Source organism: Salmo salar, chromosome 23, assembly GCF_965601325.2.
Source record: "Salmo salar chromosome 23, fSalSal1, whole genome shotgun sequence".
NCBI lineage: Eukaryota > Metazoa > Chordata > Actinopteri > Salmoniformes > Salmonidae > Salmo > Salmo salar.
Window position 1 is genome coordinate 865,221 of NC_138313.1, and position 21,109 is coordinate 886,329.

General features: G+C 44.1%; 1 protein-coding gene across 1 annotated transcript; it reads left to right on the plus strand.

The window, feature by feature from the left end:
• The first annotated feature begins 313 nt into the window (after positions 1–313).
• LOC106583872 (synaptotagmin-2-like) lies at positions 314–20,481 on the plus strand. The gene is made up of 10 exons (XM_045706280.1): positions 314–430; positions 13,116–13,279; positions 13,537–13,551; positions 15,941–16,119; positions 16,303–16,392; positions 18,267–18,434; positions 18,597–18,764; positions 18,926–19,043; positions 19,397–19,530; positions 19,759–20,481. Exons 2-10 carry the CDS (start codon positions 13,126–13,128, stop codon positions 19,966–19,968), a joined length of 1,236 nt encoding a protein of 411 aa, XP_045562236.1. The 5' UTR covers positions 314–430; positions 13,116–13,125; the 3' UTR covers positions 19,969–20,481.
• Positions 20,482–21,109: the final 628 nt, after the last annotated feature.

The following is a 21,109-nucleotide window of genomic DNA, read 5'->3' on the forward strand; positions in this document are numbered from 1 at the left end:
GTTCACATAGTGGTCTGTGGAAACGTATGTTACATGCATAATACAATTTAACTACATGTACATGGGGGAATCCCAGACTGACAAATGGCCTGTAAAGTCGTTTTGTTCACTCACAGCAATGGACAGTTTCCAGGCATTGCACGTGAAAATAGCCAAACCGATGGCGAAAGCTGGAAAGAGTCATTTGAGTGATTTGGTGTTTTGGTGTTTCACATGCATTTCGAGTGAGATCAATGGTGACAAATGGCTTAAAGTGGATAAGTAGTTGGCACCGCAATATTAAGGGAGATTAACCGACAGGGGGAGGGAGAAAGCGTGACAGGGAGAGAAGGGTGGTGCACAGCGCAACAGTTCTCGCAACACCGAGTCCAGAATTCATCGTTTTTAACAAAAAGAAGACGTTTGGGTTTAAATTGGGGATTTCAATCGGGTGAGTTCTGTTGGTGTACATTCACGAGGTAGCCTTTACTTTACACAGTACATTTAAAAAGTGTGTAACTAGACGGCCTAGAAGTCATTCAAACCCTTGTGCTATGCTTGGTAAATCCGCTAGCGAGCGCTTATGGCGCATGGGACGTCCAGGGTTACCGGTTGATGGGCACAATATTTGCCATATCTGATTAATATATATCTTAAAACTGACATGCTCTACTGCTTATTTGAATTAACATTTGAGAGAGTAGCCTACCATTCACATTCTATTCCTTATTCTGAGCCATAGGCCTATCCATGCTTTTACGTTTAAGGTGCTTAGCAGTTTCCACTGGTCCAAAGTTGGCGACACTTTAATTGGATTGATAATGTATTTTTATTCCAGTTTACTTTACCTAGGTGAAAAACAACTCTGACCAATTATTATACTATATCTACCTCAACTCGGACTTTCTGTCTGTGCATATGTCTAATGACCACCCCTACTCCCTCCAAAGCTCCCTGTGTGCGTGACAACCAGCTAATATGAAATTTCGAAGTTGCCGCTTATTTTGGGTTTTAATAATTTTCGACGGGTACATTTGTGTCTTGTGCCATGTTTGCTTGGTAAGTGGTTAAATCCTGTTGTATCTGTTAGTGGTGCCAAAAGTATCAAAGTGGAGGAGATGTACTTCCCTGTAGCTCAGTTGGTAGAGCTTGGTGTTTGCAACGCCAGGGTTGTGGGTTCGATTCCCACGGGGGGCCAAGTACGAAAAAAAAAAGATTAAAAAAAATGTATGAAATGAAAAAAATGAAATGTATGCATTCACTACTGTAAGTCACTCTGGATAAGAGCATCTGCTAAATGACTAAAATGTAAAAATGATGTTGGATACAGTTTGCATGTTGGATGCAGTTTGCACGAGGCAGGCATGGTGATGATGAGTATGAGACAGTGCATTCCAGTCTCAGATGGTCAACTTTTATTTTATTTAACTAACTCGCACAATAGAGAGGGCCATACAGTCAGCCATAAACATCCTGACCGTAATGGAACTGTCTTTAGTTCACCACATAGCTACTAAGCCTTGAACCCTCTCAAAGTCCCACTGCCAGCTGTTCACCTCTCCTGTCATCTCTTTACCACAGCTAGTACACTACTCTGTCCTCAGTTTCCTTGTTTGTACCTACTTGTTTTGCATTGTGTCTGGTCTGTGTCCCCCATTGAGATATGACCCACATCACCAGTCACAAAATGAGTCCCTCCCCATGCAGTTAAAAGAGCTGGATGGGTGTAAACAATAGCAGCGTCCCCTATACCAGCTGGCAGTAGCCTGAGAACCATATCCCTGATAGCCATCCAATTCTTTCAGGTCAACAGAAAGTTGTCAGTAAGAGCCTATTATTAGGGGTGAGGAATCAGTTTGGGATTGGGTTTAAGATATTACCACCTGTTACAGATGGCCCAGTATAGGCCTACTGCAGTGTTTCCCAGTCCAGGACCCCAAGGTGTACACATTTTAGTTTTTGCCCTTCCACTGCACACCTGATTCAAATAATCAACTCATAATCAAGCTTTGATTATTTGAATCAGGTCACTGTGTAGTGCTAGGGAAAAATGTGTACTGCCTGGGGTCCCCAGGACCAAGATTGGGAAACACTGGCCTACAGTACATGGTCTTCTTGGTATCTAACCCACAAAACAGACAGGTGTGAAGATGTGTGCCATGATTGTTTCCTACATACTCTTGTTCAGAATCTACACATAGAAGGCAGATGATGGTTCTTGGCAATCTGGTTTCCCAACATTTTTTCCAGAGAAAGTCAGAAACATTTCAGATGGTTAAGGTCTCCTTTTATGATGGCCTCTCAAGAATTTGGGTTGATGAACTCAAATCTCAATAAAACAAAACTTTATTTGTCTCATGAGTCGAATATAACAAGTGTAGACCTTACCATGAAATGCTTACTTACAAGCCCTTAACCAACAGTGCAGTTCAAGAAGAGTTAAGAAAATATTTACCAAATAAACTAAAGTAAAAAATAATAAAAAGTAACACAATAAAATAACAACAATGAGGCTATATACAGGGGTACCAGTACAGAGTCAATGTGTGGGGGTACAGGTTAGTCGAGGTAATTTGTACATTGAGGTAGGGGTGAAGTGACTATGCATAGATAATAAATAGTGAGTAGCAGCAGTGTACAAAACAAATGGGGGGAGGGGTCAATGTAAATGATATATGACTAATTGTTCAGCAGTCTTATGGCTTGGGGGTAGAAGCTATTAAGGAGCCTTTTGGTCCTAGACTTGGCGCTCCGATACCGCTTGCCATGCGGTAGTAGAGAAAACAGTCTATGACATGGGCGACTGGAGCCTCTGACCATTTTTGGGCTTTCCACTGACACCGCCTAGTATATACAGTGGCAAGAAAAAGTATGTGAACCATTTGGAATTACCTGGATTTCTGCATAAATTGGTCATAAAATTTGATCTGATCTTCATCTAAGTCACAACAATAAGCAAACACAGTCTGGTTAAACTAATAACACACAAACAAGTATATGTTTTCATGTCTTTATTGAATACATTGTGTAAACATTCACAGTGTAGGGTGGAAGAAGTATGTGAACCCTTGGATTTAATAACTGGTTGACCCTCCTTTGGCAGCAGTAACCTCAACCAACCGTTTTCTGTAGTTGCGGATCAGACCTGCACAACGGTCAGGAGGAATTTTGGACCATTCATCTTGACAAAACTGTTTCAGTTCAGCAATATTCTTAGGATGTCTGGTGTGAACTGCTCTTGAGGTCATGCCATAGCATTTTAAATCGGGTTGAGGTCAGTACTCTGACTGGGCCACTCTCCAGAAGGAGTATTTTCTTCTGTTGAAGCCATTCTGTTGTTGATTTACTTCTGTGTTTTGGGTTGTTGTCCTGTTGCATCACCCAACTTCTGTTGAGCTTCAATTGTCAAACAGATAGCCTTACAGATAGCCTCCTGCAAAATGTCTTGATAAACTTGGGAACTCATTTTTCCATCGATGATAGCAAGCTGTCCAGGCCAGGAGGCAGCATGCCTGCCCCAAACCATGATGCTACCTCCAGCACACTAGTGGAAGCCTTAGGAAGTGCAAAATGAACCCTAACTCACTGTGTGTTTAATTGGCAATGACTTGAAAGGACTACAAGCACCAGAATTCTCACTTCCTGCTTAGATTTTTCTCAGGTTCTGGCCTGCCATATGAGTTCTGTTATACTCACAGAAATCATTCAAACAGTTTTAGAAACTTCAGAGTGTTTTCTATCCAAATCTACTAATAATATGCATATTCCAGTTCCTGGGCCCGAGTAGTAGGCCGTTTAATTTGGGTATGTTTTTCATCCGGCCTTGAAAATACTGCCCCCTATCCTAGAGAGGTTAAGCGCAGTGTTTGTCTATTGTTGTGACTAAGATGAAGATCAGATAAAATGTTATGACTAATTTATGCAGAAATTCAGGTAATTCCAAAGGGTTCACATACTTGTTCTTGCAGCTGTAGGTCCTGGATGGCAGGAAGCTTGGCCCCAGTGATGTACTGGGCCGTACGCACTACCCTCTGTAGCGCCTTACGGTCGGATGTCGAGCAGTTGCCATACCAGGTGGTGATGCAACCGGTCAGGATGCTCTCAATGGTGCAGCTGTAGAACTTTTTGAGGATCTGGGGACCCATGCCAAATCTTTTCATTTTACGGAGGGGGAAAGGGTGTTGTCGTGCCCTCTTAACGACTGTCTTGGTCTGTTTGGACCATGATAGTTTGTTGGTGATGTGGACACCAAGGAACTTGAAACTCTCCACCCGCTCCACTACAGCCCCGTCTGTTCGGCCCCCATTTCATGTAGTCCACGATCAGCTCCTTTGTCTTGCTCACATTGAGGGAGAGGTTGTTGTACCCTTACCACCTGCGGGCGGCCCGTCAGGAAGTCCAGGATCCAGTTGCAGAGGGAGGAGTTTAGTCCCAGGGTCCTTAGCTTAGTGATGAGCTTCGTGGGCACTATGGTGTTAAATGCTGATTTGTAGTCAATGAACAGCATTCTCATATAGGTGCTCCTTTTGTCCAGGTGCGAACGGGTATTATGGAGTGAGATCAAGATTGCTTCATCTGTGTATCTGTTGGGGCAGTATGCAAATTGGAGTGGGTTTAGGGTATCCGGGAGGATGCTGTTAACCTCTATGGGCTAGGTGGGACGCTTGCGTCCCACCTACGTAACAGCCACTGCCAGCCTGTGGCGCGATTTTCAAAACCTTAAAAATCCTATTACTTCAATTTCTCAAACATATGACTATTTTACAGCCATTTAAAGACAAGACTCTCGTTAATCTAACCACACTGTCCGATTTCAAAAAGGCTTTACAACGAAAGCAAAACATTAGATTATGTCAGCAGAGTACCAAGCCAGAAATAATCAGACACCCATTTTTCAAGCTAGCATATAATGTCACAAAAACCCAGAAGACAGCTAAATGCAGCACTAACCTTTGATGATCTGCATCAGATGACACACCTAGGACATTATGTTATACAATACATGCATGTTTTGTTCAATCAAGTTCATATTTATATCAAAAACCAGAATTATAGATAAGATAAGATAAGAATTATAGATACAGAACTCCTCTATGCACTCGATATGTCCGATTTTAAAATAGCTTTACGGTGAAATAATCCGGCCCGGGAATCTGCATTTAGGTAAACAGACGAAAGAAAATAAAGCACGGGGAAAGACTCGGGCACGCGCCTAAGCCCATTGTCCTCTGATCGGCCACTTGCCAAAAGCGTAAATGTGTTTCAGCCTGGGGCTGCCTCGATATCATTCAGCTTTTTCCCGGGCTCTGAGAGCCTATGGGAGCCGTAGGAAGTGTCACGTTACAGCAAAGATCCTCAGTCTTCAATAAAAAGAGCCAAGATGAACAACAACTTGTCAGACAGGCCACTTCCTGTACAGAATCTTCTCAGGTTTTTGCCTGCCATATGAGTTCTGTTATACTCACAGACACCATTCAAACAGTTTTAGAAACTTTAGGGTGTTTTCTATCCAAAGCCAATAATTATATGCATATTCTAGTTACTGGGCAGGAGTAGTAACCGGATTAAATCGGGTACGTTTTTTATCCGGCCGTGTCAATACTGCCCCCTACCCCCAACAGGTTAACACTTTATTCTTTACTACATGATTCCATGTGTTATTTCATTGTTTTGATGTCTTCACTATTATTCTACAATGTAGAAAATAATAAAAATAAAGAAAAACCTTTGAATGAGTAGGTGTTCTAAAACTTTTTACCGCTAGTTTCACGACTTCTGCCGAAGTCGGATCCCTCTCCTTGTTCGGGCGGCGTTCAGCGGCCGACGTCACCAGTCTTCTAGCAATCGTCGCTCCACCTTTCATTTTCCATTTGTTTTGTCTTGTTTTCCTGCACACCTGGTTTACATCTCCTCATAATTACTATGTGTATTTAGCCTTCTGTTCCCTCCATGTCTGTGTGGGGTATTGTTTATTGTCAAGTTTGGCACGCTTCCGGCTGGTTTGCGCCGGGATCTGTTTTGTACCCGTGCTTTGTGGCAGCCGGTACTTTGTACTTTGTTGTTGTACTTTGTGCTGCCTTACTTGTTCTTTGGGCATTTGTTTTGTGATGCGGTTGCGTCTGTTCTAATAATTGCCTCAGTAAAAGTGCTTTGTCCACTCATCTCTGCTCTCCTGCGCCTGACTTCCATGCACCAGCTACACCCATCGTTTGACAATATGGTTGTATTGTATGTCATGTGAAGTATTGATCACAATATCAGTCCTCGCATTCCCAATCCTAACCTTAACCTTTGCAAAAAACAAATGTATTACTGAATCTAGATAGGCACTTTCCAACATGAGTTCATCAATCCAAATTCTTAACCTCTCTGGGAAATGTGGGATACACCATTCAACAGCCAGTGAAATAGCATGGCGACAAATTCAAAACAACAAAAATCTCATAATTCAAATTTCTCAAACATACAACTATTATATCCCATTTTAAAGATAATCTTCTCGTTAATCCAACCACATTGTCCGATTTCAAAAAGGCTTTACAGCGAAAGCATAATATTAGATTGTTAGGACAGCACGTAAACAAGAAAAACCACACAGCCATTTTCCAAGCAAGGAGAGGCGTCACAATAACCAGAAATACAGCTAAAATGAATCACTAACCTTTTATGATCTTCATCAGATGGCACTCATAGGACTTCATGTTACACAATACATGTATGTTTTGCTCGATAAAGTTCATATTTATATATAAAAAAAAACATTTTACATTGGCGTGTAAATGTTCAGAAATGTTTTGCCTCCAAAAACTTCCGGTGAATGAGAACATCAATTTACAGAAATACTCATCATAAACGTTGATAAAATATAGAACAGTTATTGAAAGAATTATAGATACCCCTCTCCTTAATGCAACCGCTGTGTCAGATTTCAAAAAAGCTTCACGGAGAAAGCACACTTTGCAATAATCTGAGTATGGCGTTCAGAAAACAACAACCGCCATTAGAGAAAGCCGCCATGTTGGAGTCAAAAAAAGTCAGAAATAGTGTTATAAATATTCACTTACCTTTGATGATCTTCGTCGGAATGCACTCCCGGGAATCCCAGTTCCACCATAAATGTTCGTTTTGTTTCGATAATGTCCATATTAATATCCAAATACGCGTTCAGACGAGTTATCCAAATGCACCATTTTGTTGAGACGAAAAGTCCAAAAAGTTATACTACAGTTTGTAGAAACATGTCAAACCATGTATAGCATCAATGTTTAGGATGTTTTTATCATACATCTTCGATAATATTCCAACCAGACAAATCCTTTGTCTTCAGAAAGGAAAAAGAAGCACCACGCGCTGACGGCCACACGCATGAATGATCTAATGGCACACAGCCAGACACCTGATACAAATGTATCTCATTCCCTTCCAGTTCACAGTAGAAGCCTACAACAACGTTCTAAAGACTGTTGACATCTAGTGGAAGCCTTGGGAACTGCAAAATGACCCCTAAGTCACTGTAGAATGAATAGGGAATTAATTTTTAAAAAAACTACAAGCCTCAGATTTTCAACTTCCTGGTTGGATTTTTCTCTGGGTTTTGCCTGCCATATGAGTTCTGTTATACTCACAGACATCATTCAAACAGTTTTAGAAACTTCAGAGTGTTTTCTATCCAAATCTACTAATAATATGCATATCCTACCTTCTGGGCCCGAGTAGCAGGCAGTTTAATTTGGGCACGTTATTCATCTGAATTTCCGAATACTGCCCCCTGTCACCAAGAAGTTTTAAGGAGATTATTTTGGCTATACTTCATTCCAGAATAACTTTAACTGCCTATGGCCCAATAGAATCAACCAGTAGCCTGTTTAGCTAGGCCTATTCCAATGACCTTGGCCAGCACAAACCACTCCAAAGGCTTATGCTAGTATGTGACCATAAAACCCTTGGAATAACAGTGACCTTCGCCAAGACCGGAAGTGAAAAAATAACCTTCCAACAGAGTGGTCAGTCATGCATGTAAGCCCTAATCACTGACACGGTGATCTAGCATTTAACCAGTATCTAATCAGTAAGGTCCGGCCCTGACTCCCTGCATTCTGCCACCGTGATCAGTTTAAGGGAGTATACCACTGTGAGTGAGAAGTGATGGCCAACCCTATGCTACTTAACCAAGCTAGTCCCCCTCTCACCACATTGTGCATGTGTGTGTGCTTGTATGTGTGTGTTAGCGTGTGTGCACGTGTGTGTGATCTTGACTGGTGAAGTCACAAGCCTATTAGCCAGCAGTCTTATGTTTGCCTCCCCTCACTCACCATCACATAGCTGTGCTTACTAATCCTGCGCTTATTCATTCTATCTGCTGGGATTTAATGGGTTAATTTGACAAGCCACAAATCAGATATTGTTATGGAAATGGGATTGTTGGTTGGATAACTAGGTGGGATCTGTCTGTGTGACAGCAGGTGATGTTGTGGGGGTTAATGGTAGAGGTTTAGGTTGGATAAGGGATAGTAGGGGATAGGAGAGGGACGGGAGCAGAGAGTGAACTGAACTGTCCCTAATTTAGTTAAGCTCTGGGATTTGGGGATTACCTTTGGCAATGAATCTTGTTACATGTCTGTGCACAGTGAGAGGAGGGCACAGATGTAGGAAGGTCGGAGTGTGTGTGGCATAATGCAGCCTTGCAGGGAGGTATACATATGCATATTTAATAGAGCGGGTCTTGTGTGCATGTTAGTATGTGTGTGTGTGTATGTTCATGCATGTGTGTGTGCCAACAGCCAGCCTGTGATGGAGTCAGAGGGATTAGTGATGGACACAGTGGGCATAAGAATGAGAGTTTCACTGTACCTCAACACACTCACGCTATGAACCAAGAGAGGAAGGAGGGAGGGAGGGAGAACAAGATAGGGGGACACGGAAGGGAGGAGAGAGATTGGGTTGGTGAGAGGGAGGCAGGGGGTGAGGAGGGAGGCATGAAGGTATATTTTATTTTATTTAGGATCCCCATTAGCTGAAGCCAATGGAAAAAGCTAGTCTTACTGGCGTCTGACACATAATGAAACAGACATTACAGACAAAAATACTTTACAATCTACATACATTTAAAACAATTAACATGTAGACATACCAGATGTGTGTGTGTATCTATCAGTTACACATACTGTACATGTCAGTACATACACACAAAAAGTAGGAGAGAGAGAGATAGAAAGAGAGCTAGAGGGAGACAGATTGGAAGCTGAGGCAAAGCCTTATCCCTTAGGCTTTGTTTAAAATGAAGGGACAACAAGAGAGTGTCACGACTTCCGCCGAAGATGGTCCCCCTCCTTGTTCGGACGGTGTTCGGCGGTCGACGTCACCAGTCTTCTAGCCATCGCCGCTCCACCTTTCATTTTCCATTTGTTTTGTCTTGGTTTTCCGCACACCTGGTTCACATTCCCTCATCTGACTAAATGTATATATCACTCTGTTCCCCCCCCATGTCTGTGTGTGGAATTGTTTGTTTGTTACAAGTGGTTTGCATCAGGCTGGTTTGTGCCGGGTATGTGTTTGACCCGTGTGTTTTGTTTATTGTACCGTTTGTGTACTTTGGGCGTTATCGCTGTTTTCCTTGGGCATGAATAAAGTGCGCTTGTTATCACCCATCTCTGCTCTCTTGCACCTGACTTACCTTCAACCAGTTGTGCACATCGTGACAGAATTCCACACCATCTATGGAGTCAGCTGTCATAGACAGATCATTTGTCCATAGTTTAGGGATCCCCATTGTTCCAGTGGCTTAGCCCTTCCCAGTTCACGCCTTAGATAGTCGACCAATACGGTCAGGGTTAATTAGGGAGGCCACCTCTCTCCTGGGCATGTTGATGCAGAGGGGTCACAAAGAGAGAATCAGTCTCTTCCTCATTGACTCTCCTGCGTTTCCTGTGGTGCTATGTCTACCCTGGTTTGCCTGTCATGACCCCACTGTTTCATGGCAATGGAGGGCTCTCGCGAGAGTGCTCGGGGAGGTGTTTAGGGTTTTCCGTTAGTGCTACTATGGTGGAAAGTCCAGACCAGGTTTCCACTGTGCGCATTCCCCCCGAATATTCCGATTTGGCTCTTGCATTCTCCAAGAAGAAGGCAACTCTACCACCCCATCGCCTGGGGGATTGTGCGATCTGTAGGTTCATGCTCTACAACATTCGCAGAGTACGACCCTGCCTCACACAGGAAGCGGCGCAGGTCCTAATCCGGGCACTTGTCATCTCCCGTCTGGATTACTGCAACTCGCTGTTGGCTAGGCTCCCTGCCTGTGCCATTAAACCCCTACAACTCATCCAGAACGCCGCAGCCCGTCTGGTGTTCAACCTTCCCAAGTTCTCTCACGTCACCCCGCTCCTCCGCTCTCTCCACTGGCTTCCAGTTGAAGCTCGCATCCGCTACAAGACCATGGTGCTTGCCTACGGAGCTGTGAGGGGAACGGCACCTCCGTACCTTCAGGCTCTGATCAAGCCCTACACCCAAACAAGGGCACTGCGTTCATCCACCTCTGGCCTGCTGGCCCCCCTACCTCTGCGGAAGCACAGTTCCCGCTCAGCCCAGTCAAAACTGTTCGCTGCTCTGGCACCCCAATGGTGGAACAAGCTCCCTCACGACGCCAGGACAGCGGAGTCAATCACCACCTTCCGGAGACACCTGAAACCCCACCTCTTTAAGGAATACCTAGGATAGGATAAAGTAATCCTTCTAACCCCCCCTTAAAAGATTTAGATGCACTATTGTAAAGTGGTTGTTCCACTGGATATCATAAGGTGAATGCACCAATTTGTAAGTCGCTCTGGATAAGAGCGTCTGCTAAATGACTTAAATGTAAATGTAAATGTGCGATAAACCTCCAGGTAGATGCCGCACTTCCCAGGAGTCACGTGTATCCCCTGTCACAGGCGGAGATGGCGGCTATGGAGACATATGTCTCAGAATCTCTGCGTCAGGGGTACATTCGGTCCTCCACTTCACCTGCCTCCTCGAGTTTATTTTTTGTGAAGAAAAAGGAGGGAGGTCCATGTATTGACTATCGTGCCATGTATTGACTATCGAACCAGATCACTGTGAAGTACAGTTACCCGCTACCTCTCATAGCCACAGCGATTGACTCGATGCACGGGGCGCGCTTCTTCACTAAACTAGATCTCAGGAGTGCTTACAACCTGGTGTGTATCCGGGAGGGAGACGAGTGGTAGACAGCGTTCAGTACCACCTCAGGGCATTATGAGTACCTCGTCATGCCGTACGGGTTGATGAATGCTCCGTCAGTCTTCCAAGCCTTTGTGGACCAGATTTTCAGGGACCTGCACAGGCAGGGTGTAGTGGTGTATATCGATGACATTCTGATATACTCCACTGCATGTGCCGAGCATGTGTCCTTGGTGCGCAAGGTGCTTGGTTGACTGTTGGAGCATGACCTGTATGTCAAGGCTGAGAAATGCCTGTTCTTCCAGCAGTCCATCTCCTTCATAGGATACCGCATTTCCACCTCAGGTGTGGAGATGGAGAGTGACCTCATTTCAGCCATGCGTAATTGGCTGACTCCCACCACGGTGAAGGAGGTGCAGCGTTTCCTAGGGTTTGCCAACTACTACCGGAGGTTTATTCGGGGTTTTGGTCAGGTAGCTGCTCCTATTACCTCACTGCTGAAGGGGGGCCCGGTGCGTTTGCAGTGGTCGGCTGAGGCGGACAGGGATTTTGGTAACCTATGGGATCTGTTTACCTCGGCTCCCATGCTGTTGCATCCGGATCCGTCTTTGGCGTTGACGGTGGAGGTGGACATGTCCGAGGCTGGGATAGGAGCCGTGCTCTCTCAGCGCTCGGGAATGCCACCGAAGCTCTGCCCCCGTGCCTTCTTCTTGAAGAAGCTCAGCCCGGCGGAGCGAAACTATGATGTGGGGGACCGGGAGCTGTTGGCTGTGGTCAAGGCGTTGAAGGTGTGGAGACTTTGGCTTGAGGGGGCTCAACACCCTTTTCTCATCTGGACTGACCACCGCAACCTGGAGTACATCCGGGCAGCAAGGAGACTGAATCCTCGTCAGGCAAGGTGGGCAATGTTTTTTACCCGTTTTGTTTTCACCCTTTCTTTCAGACCAGGTTCCCAGAATGTTAAAGCAGACGCACTGTCCCGGCTGTATGACACAGAGGAGCGGCCCATGGATCCTACCCCCATACTCCCGGCCTCCTGCCTGGTGGCACCGGTAGTATGGGAGCTCAGACTCCTGGAGCGGGCCAGCCACCACCGGCCTGAGGAGAGACACATGGAGCGAGGGGTTAATACGGTAATCGGGGGGAAGCTATAACCGGTAACTAACCTTGTTCAGTCTCCTCAGGACTTTAAATGGCCCCATAAACCGCAGCCCCAGCTTCCGGCAGGGCAGGCAGAGGGGCAGGTTTCGGGTCGAGAGCCAGACCCGGAGCCACTGCGGTGCCTCACTGTGGAGCCTCACTGCGGTGACGGTCTGCTCTGGCCTTCTGGCGCAGCACGGCCTGCTGGAGTGAACATGGGCGGCGTCCCAGGTCTCCTCCGCGCACCTGAACCAGTCATCCACCACAAGAGCCTCGGTCTGACTCTGATGCCAAGGCGCCAGAACCGGCTGGTACCCCAGTACGCACTGGAAGGGGGAAAGGTTAGTAGAGGAGTGGCGCAGTGAGTTCTGAGCCATTTCGGCCCAGGGCACGAACGCCGCCCACTCCCCCGGCCGGTCCTGGCAGAAGACCACAGAAACCTACCCACATCCTGGTTCACTCTCTCCACTTGCCCATTAATCTTGGGGTGAAAACCCGAGGTAAGGCTGATCGAGACCCCAGACGTTCCAAACGCCCTCCAGACCCTCGAAGTGAACTGGGGACCCCAATCAGACACTATATCCTCAGGCACCCCGTAGTGCCGGAAGACGTGTCTAAACAAGCTTTTTCAGTGTATCGAACTCCCAACCTTCCAGTCTCAGGGCAGACACTCGAAACACACAAGGCCACTGAGTTGGTTAGCAGCAACCCTAACCCTATCTAGTTTACTTACTTGCCAGGATGTTTAGAATTTATGGAATATTAAAATATTTCTTAAACTACTCGAAAGTGATTGCTCTTTTGTCTCCTCTGCCTTTTAGCTGAGCTGCGATGCAATTGGCCAGTGTGCAAGCGCGGCCCCGTCGGGCGGCTGAGGAGAGAGAAGAGCCACCCCCAGGCCCCGCCCCTCCCTCCACTCATCACTCTGACCACCAGTTCAAGAATATGAAGAGCAAGTTCTTCAACGAACTCACCCACATGCCAAGTGAGCCCTGAACACAATGAACACACACACACACACACACACACACACACACACACACACACACACACACACACACACACACACACACACACACACACACACACACACACACACACACACACACACACACACACACACACACACATCCATCCATCCATCCATCGCTCATTCTGTGTTTGGAATTCCGATTCACATAATGTCCTCTCATCCTTTCTTCTCTTTCATTTCATCCCCTGCTTTTCCTCCACTTATCACAGATCATAAACTCAAAAGTAAGTTAATATTGTTTTCCCATCGCTTGTGCTCTCCTTTCCATCCCTCCTCACAATAACATGTCAGATATCATTATTCCATAACATAAGGCTACACGAGGCCTATGTATGTTGTGTTATACACTAAGTGTACAAAACATTAAGGACACCTGCTCTTTCCATGACATACACTGACCAGGTGAATCCAGGTGACAGCTATGATCCCTTTGAATATTTGTTTTACAAAGTCTTTATATAATGTATAGGCTGTATTCCCCTAACTGTTGTCTGTAATGTTTGGATACTCTGTTGTATACTCCGTTTTTCTATATTGTATATTTTGAGTTGCTTAAAAAAAAGGGTAAAATTAAATACATGATCCCTTATTGATGTCACTTGTTAAATCCACTTCAACCAGTGTAGATTAAGGGGAGGAGACAAGTTAAAGAAGGATTTTTAAGCCTTGGATTGTGTATGTATGCCATTCAGAAGGTGAATGGGCAAGACAAAATATTTAACCCCTGGGACGGACATCCAGCGAAAAATCCTATCGCCATTAGCATAACAAAATGTAATAATATTTTTTTTTCAAATTTTTTTTCAAACTATATCGTTTTATAGATACACCTCTCCTGAATCGAACCACGTTGTCCGATTTCAAAAAGGCTTTACAGCAAAAGCAAAACATTAGATTATGTTAGAGGAGTATATCGTAAAAGTAGCCACATAGCCATTTTCCGACCAACCACATGCATCACAAATAACCAAAAAACAGCTAAATGCAGCACTAACCTTTGACAATCTTCATCAGATGACACACCTAGGACATCATGTTACACAATACATGCATTCTTTTGTTCGATAAAGTTCATATTTATATATAAAAACAGCATTTTACATCGGTGCGTAACGTTGACTAACTATTTTCCCTCAAATGCATCCGATGAAACAGCGCTACAATTTACTAAATTACTATTCGAAAACATTTTTAAAATGTAATATTGTCATTCTAAGATTTATAGATGAATATCTCTTGAAAGCACCTGTAATGCCAGATTTAAAAATAACTTTACTGGGTAATCACACTTTGCGATAAACGGGGATGCGATACTCAGAACAATAGGCTAGCACTACAGGTCAGCGCCATCTTGGAGCAATCGCATATCAAATCTAGTCTTGTATACTATTGTCAATAATCCCTTACCTTTGATTATCTTCATCCTTAGGCACTTCCAGGAATCCCAGGTCCACAACAAATGTATTTTCGTTCGAAAAAGTTCATCCTTTATGTTCCACTAGCTTGTTGTTGTTAGCGCGTTCTGAAGGCTGCACCAAAAGTTCCGACGTGCGCGGGGCTACTCTTTCAACAAAATGCATTTTTTTCTTATTTAGGTTCGTTCAAACATGTCAAACGTTGTATAACATAAATCTTTAGGGCCTTTTTCAACCAGAGCTCCAATAAGATTCAAGGGGGACGATTGCATTGTCTTTATAAACGTTTCGAAAGAGGAGGGTAGCCAGGGGCGCCGGCGTCATAATGGTGATGGCCCTCCTCATGTGACCACGTTCCACAGCGTGTCATTCTGTCAGTTTTCACAGTAGGAGACTCAAATCACTTTGTAAAGACTGGGGACATCTAGTGGAAGCAATAGGAAGTGCTCAATGAACCATAGCTCACGGTGTGATTAATAGGCAACGTGATGAAGTTGAGTCCGCAATTCAGAATTCCACTTCCTGTTTCGATCTGTCTCGGGGTTTTGACTGCCATATGAGTTCTGTTATACTCACAGACACCATTCAAACAGTTTCAGAAACTTTAGGGTGCTTTCTATCCACATGTATTAATTATATGCATATCCTAGCTTCTGAGTTTGAGTAGTAGGCCGTTTAAAATGGGCACGAATTTTTTTCAAAATGCGCTGTGGCGCCCCCTATCCTAGGCGACCGTCAAGAGGTTAAGTGCCTTTCAACAGGGTATTGTAGTAGGTGCCAGGTGCACCGGTTGGTGTCAAGAACTGCTGGATTTTTCCATGCTTAACAGTTTCCCGTGTGTATCAACAATGGTCCATCACCCAAAGGACATCCAGCCAATTTGACACAACTTTTGGGAGGCATTGGAGTCAACATGGGCCAGCATCCCTGTGCAATGCTTTCGCCACCTTGTAGAGTCCATGCCCTATATTGAAGCTGTTCTGAGGGCAAAAGGGAGGGTGAAACTCAATATTAGGAAGGTGTCCTTAATGTTTTGTACACTCAGTGTATATGTCATAACCCTACATAAAGCCTATGTTGTATAATAGATAGCATAAGGCTACATAAGTATTATATGTATGTTATATGTATGTTGTTATGTATGTTGTATTATAGATGTCATGAGGCTATATAAGGCCTATGTCTCTCTATCCCCCAGTGCCCATGTGGGCAATAGGAGCCATAGTGGTGGTGGTGCTGGCTCTGGTGGCCTGTCTAGGTTTCTGTATCTGGAAGAAGTGCATCAACAAGGGCAAGAAGCCCAAGAAAGCACGCGAGAGGAAAGGAGGCCGAGGCAGAAGAAAGAAGGAGGGAGCCGGAGAAGGAGAGGAGGGCAAGGTGAGAGGAGACAGAGGGAGGGAGGGCAATATAGTGTGTGGTGTAATGGGTTCAAGTACCTACTTTGCAACTGGGTTTGAAATTATCTGAAGTGATTTCCAGATGTAGTGTCAGTAACTGTGTGAAGGGAGAGACTAATGCAGTGGCTGATAAATTATTGATTTGATGTTCTCTCTCATTAAGGAAGGAGAGGGTAAGGAAGGAGAGGAGGAGGAAAAAGAGAATTTCGGAAAACTGGAGTTCACCCTGGACTACAACTTCACTGACAACCAGGTGTGTGTGTCTGTGTGTGTGTGAGTATGCATTCGTGTGCATGTGTTTGTGTGCATTTCTGTCTTGTCCTCCTTGACATTTGACCTCCTTGATGTGAAGTGTCTGACTAATAACATGTCTAAAGGCTCTCTGACCTCTGTTCTTTGTCTGCTCAGCTTTCAGCTTTAACCTCTGACCTCTTATTTGTGTCCTCAGTGACCTATGACCTTTTCCTCTTAACAGCTGAGCATTAAGCTGTGACCTTTAGAGGGGACATTTTCTATCTGCTAAACCGCTCTTACATTTAAAAGTCAGTGTAACCTCTATGGGCTACTCAACAGCCAGTGTAATCCTGTGGCGCGTTATTCAAATTCCTCAAAAATGCAAAAACTTCAATTTTTCAAACATATGACTATTTTACACCATTTTAAAGACAAGACTCTCGTTAATCTAACCACACTGTCCGATTTCAAAAAGGCTTTACAACGAAAGCAAAACATTAGATTATGTCAGCAGAGTACCCAGCCAGAAATAATCAGACACCCATTTTTGAAGCTAGCATATAATGTCACATAAACCCAAACCACAGCTAAATGTAGCACTAACCTTTGATGATCTTCATCAGATGACAACCCTAGGACATTATGTTATACAATACATGCATGTTTTGTTCAATCAAGTTCATATTTATATCAAAAACCAGCTTTTTACATTTGCATGTGACTAGCATGTGACTAGCATTCCCACCGAACACTGACGGTGAATTTACTAAATTACTCACGATAAACGTTCACAAAAAGCATAACAATTATTTTAAGAATTATAGATACAGAACTCCTCTATGCACTCGATATGTCCGATTTTAAAATTGCTTTTCGGTGAAAGCACATTTTGCAATATTCTCAGTAGATAGCCCGGCATCACAGGGCTAGCTATTTAGACACCCAGCAAGTTTAGCACTCACCAAAGTCAGATTTACTATAAGAAAAATGTTATTACCTTTGCTGTCTTCGTCAGAATGCACTCCCAGGACTTCTACTTCAATAACAAATGTTGGTTTGGTTCAAAATAATCCACTGTTATATCCAAATAGCGGCGTTTTGTTCGTGCGTTCTAGACACTATCCTAAAGGCTAAATAAGGGTGACGAGCATGGCGCAATTCGTGACAAAAGAATTCTAAATATTCCATTACCGTACTTGTCAACCGCTGTTTAAAATCAATTTTTATGCCATTTTTCTCAGAAAAAAGCGATAATATCCCGACCGGGAATCTGCGTTTAGGTAAACAGACGAAAGAAAATAAAGCATGGGGTCGACTCGGGCACGCGCCTAAGCCCATAGTACTCTGATCGGCCACTTGCCAAACGCGATAAAGTGTTTCAGCCAGAGGCTGCCTCGATATCGTTCAGCTTTTTCCCGGGCTCTGAGAGCCTATGGGAGCCGTAGGAAGTGTCACGTTATAGCAAAGATCCTCAGTCTTCAATAAAAAGATCCAAGATGAAACACAACTTGTCAGACAGGCCACTTCCTGCATGGAATCTTCTCAGGTTTTGGCCTGCCATATGAGTTCTGTTATACTCACAGACACCATTCAAACAGTTTTAGAAACTTTAGGGTGTTTTCTATCCAAAGCCAATAATTATATGCATATTATAGTTACTGGGCAGGAGTAGTAACCAGATTAAATCGGGTACGTTTTTTATCCGGCCGTGTCAATACTGCCCCCTAGCCCTAACAGGTTAAAAGCTGCATCGCAATAGCCCTATATGGATTGAATCCCGGCCTAAATCCGCCTAAATTATCACTGCGTTCAGTTCTTACGGACATTGTTAAAAATATTTTGACTGCCATTGCTTACCTCTGACCTTTTCCCCCTCTCTGCCCCCTCTTCCAGCTGATCGTGGGTATCCTGCAGGCTGAAAACCTGCCAGCCATGGACATGGGCGGCACCTCAGACCCCTATGTCAAGGTCTACATGCTGCCAGACAAGAAGAAGAAGTTTGAGACCAAAGTCCAGCGCAAGAATCTCTGCCCCGTGTTCAATGAAACCTTCATCTTCAAGGTCAGTATGGGGTGCTGGAGAACAGACAGTGATAGAGAGATGTGGTATTCATTCATGTGTATATGTAAAAGCCTTAGAAAAGCTCTTACAGTACTGAGGTTTATGTAGTCGAGAACACTCTGTCCTGATCATCTCCTTCCTGTTCTGTGTGTTCCTCCACAGATCCCCTACCAGGAGCTGGGCGGTCAGACTCTGGTCCTACAGGTCTTTGACTTTGATCGCTTTGGTAAACACGACGTGATTGGACAGATCTCCATCCCCATGAACAGTGTGGACCTGGCTCAGCCACTCCACGAATGGAGGGATCTGGTTGGAGGAGAGAAAGAGGAGGTGAGGACGGATGAATACAGTCTGTATGGGTTTAGGGTGCATGTTTTTTACGTCTACCTGTCTGTCTGTGTCTGTCTGTCTCTGCATATCAAACTATACCGAACTGTCTGTTTAAATACATCTTTCTATCTTCGTGCCTGTGTGTGTTTGTCTGGTCACAGGTAGAGAAGTTAGGGGACATCTGTATCTCTCTGCGCTACGTCCCCACGGCCGGTAAATTGACCATCAACATCATGGAGGCCAAGCACCTGAAGGCAATGGACTGCGGAGGCTTGTCAGGTGACCTTCTATTAGTCCTTATACTCTCCTAGTCAATACTAGCCATGCTGTGATGTTTCACTCTTCTAGTCAACACTAGACAAAACTAGACAGTAAACTCAACTAGCCATGCTGTGACATTACGCTCTCCTAGCAAATATTAGCCATGCTGTGACCTATTAATGACATCTGGTTGCCTACATTTTGTTGAAGTAATTCAACTTAATCCATTGGGCAGCATTACAGAGTTGCAGGCACTACACATGCATCTACAGCACAATCATTTGTACTCAATGTTTTTCATCCAAGTGGCTCACCCTCTGTTTGACCTCTGTAACTAACATTCCTCTCTGCCCCATGCCTTCTCCTACCAGATCCCTTCGTTAAAGTGGTGCTGCAGCACCAAGGCAAGCGGCTGAAGAAGAAGAAGACAACAGTCAAACAGAACACTCTGAACCCCTACTTCAACGAAAGCTTCAGCTTCGAGATTCCCTTTGGCCAAATACAGGTATGTACAACAAACTTTCCATAAGGAAGACATCTTGGGTCGTGATAACAGGTTTTCCTGTGGGTTGGGCGACCTGTGTTTGATGACTCTCCCGGTGTTTCTCTAGAACATTGCACTCTCCTGCCATTTCCTGCTGTATGTTGAACAACACTGTACGGGTGGTGGTATTTTGATTTCATCTGACTTTTTTAACTTGACGCTTTTTCGCTCTTCCCTTTCCTCTTGCAGAAAGTCCAAGTGTTGATCACGGTGTATGATTACGACAAGCTGGGCAGCAACGACGCCATCGGGAAGGTTTGGATCGGCTTCGGTGCCTCAGGGGTGGGCCTTCGGCATTGGTCAGACATGCTGGCCAATCCAAGACGTCCCGTGGCCCAGTGGCACGCCCTGTGTCCTGAGGAGGAGGTGGATGAGGCCCTGAAGAAACCCATCCGCTAAACATATACTGATACGTTACGGAACATTCTTGTACATGTTAAAACAAACAACATAAGACCTGAAAACTACACAACAGTGGATAAGCTCCACCCAAAGACCACAATAGTGCTGATCATGACATTACGCAATACTCCCAGTAGAAACTCCAAGAAATCCAAATTTAACTACCACTCAAACACTACAACCCACCTGACATTTCTGATACATTTTTGGGGTACTCTCTCTCTCCTTATTATTCTCCATAGAAAATCAAAATAATTAACATTTTTGGCCTATTAACTAATTGTACTGTATGTTTTTACTTTTGTGTCCCTTTTGATGTTAAGTTATGAGTATGGCTGACTGTTTTGTGCTTTTTGTGAGCGAGATAAGGCAGTATTGTGTGTATGAATGTGTGTGTGTGTGTCTGTGCGTGTGTGTTTGTGTTAAACCACAGTACATGAAAGCTTTCTCTTATTTATCTCCTGAATGTAATGTGAGTGGTTGTAAATAACTAAATAAATAATTCCCCAAATTACCAGATGGATGGTCAGATAGATTTGCAAGCTTAAGTATTTATTTATTTAACCTTTATTACAGATGAGCCCTGAATTACATTTGATCACACCGACAGCGTCATTGCATTTTGGTACACTAGAATTACATTAATTTCCAATGAAACGCTGCATTTCCCTTGCAGCATTGCTTTGCAGAGGCAGTTGCAGTGTCGGTGTGGTGCATACGTTGGATTTATAGAACGTATGCGTCAAACTGTATATGTAGACAGCTTGACAGAGATGGTAGCAGATGTTGAATGTTGAACTTTTGTTGCATACATATCCAGATGATGCTGCATACTATTTTTCGCAAGGACTCTGTCGGTGTGTTCGAAGCATAAAGCTCACTGAAATAGAAATGGCATTCAAACTTAAATTTGATCCAATCCCATATCATCATACTATTACTATTTATTTTCTATTTATCCAAGTAATCCCCACTTAGATCAAAAGAGGAGGGACACCTCACCTAAAATGACAGCATACACATTGGTGGTCATTAAAACAAATTAGAAAGTGTGTTCAGTACTGTATTTTGTAGTATTTTCTATCTTATTAAAAAAGGGGGGTTGAATTTTCCAAAGTTATCAAGTTATATTTACAAT

What these genes read in the sequence shown, in the direction of transcription:
- LOC106583872 (XM_045706280.1), top strand. Translation starts at nt 13,126, where the DNA reads ATGCAATTGGCCAGTGTGCAAGCGCGGCCCCGTCGGGCGGCTGAGGAG. An exon ending in ACAACTTCACTGACAACCAG is followed by an intron (nt 16,393 to 18,266) that starts GTGTGTGTGTCT and finishes CCCCTCTTCCAG; the next exon opens with CTGATCGTGGGTATCCTGCA. An exon ending in TTCCCTTTGGCCAAATACAG is followed by an intron (nt 19,531 to 19,758) that starts GTATGTACAACA and finishes TTCCTCTTGCAG; the next exon opens with AAAGTCCAAGTGTTGATCAC.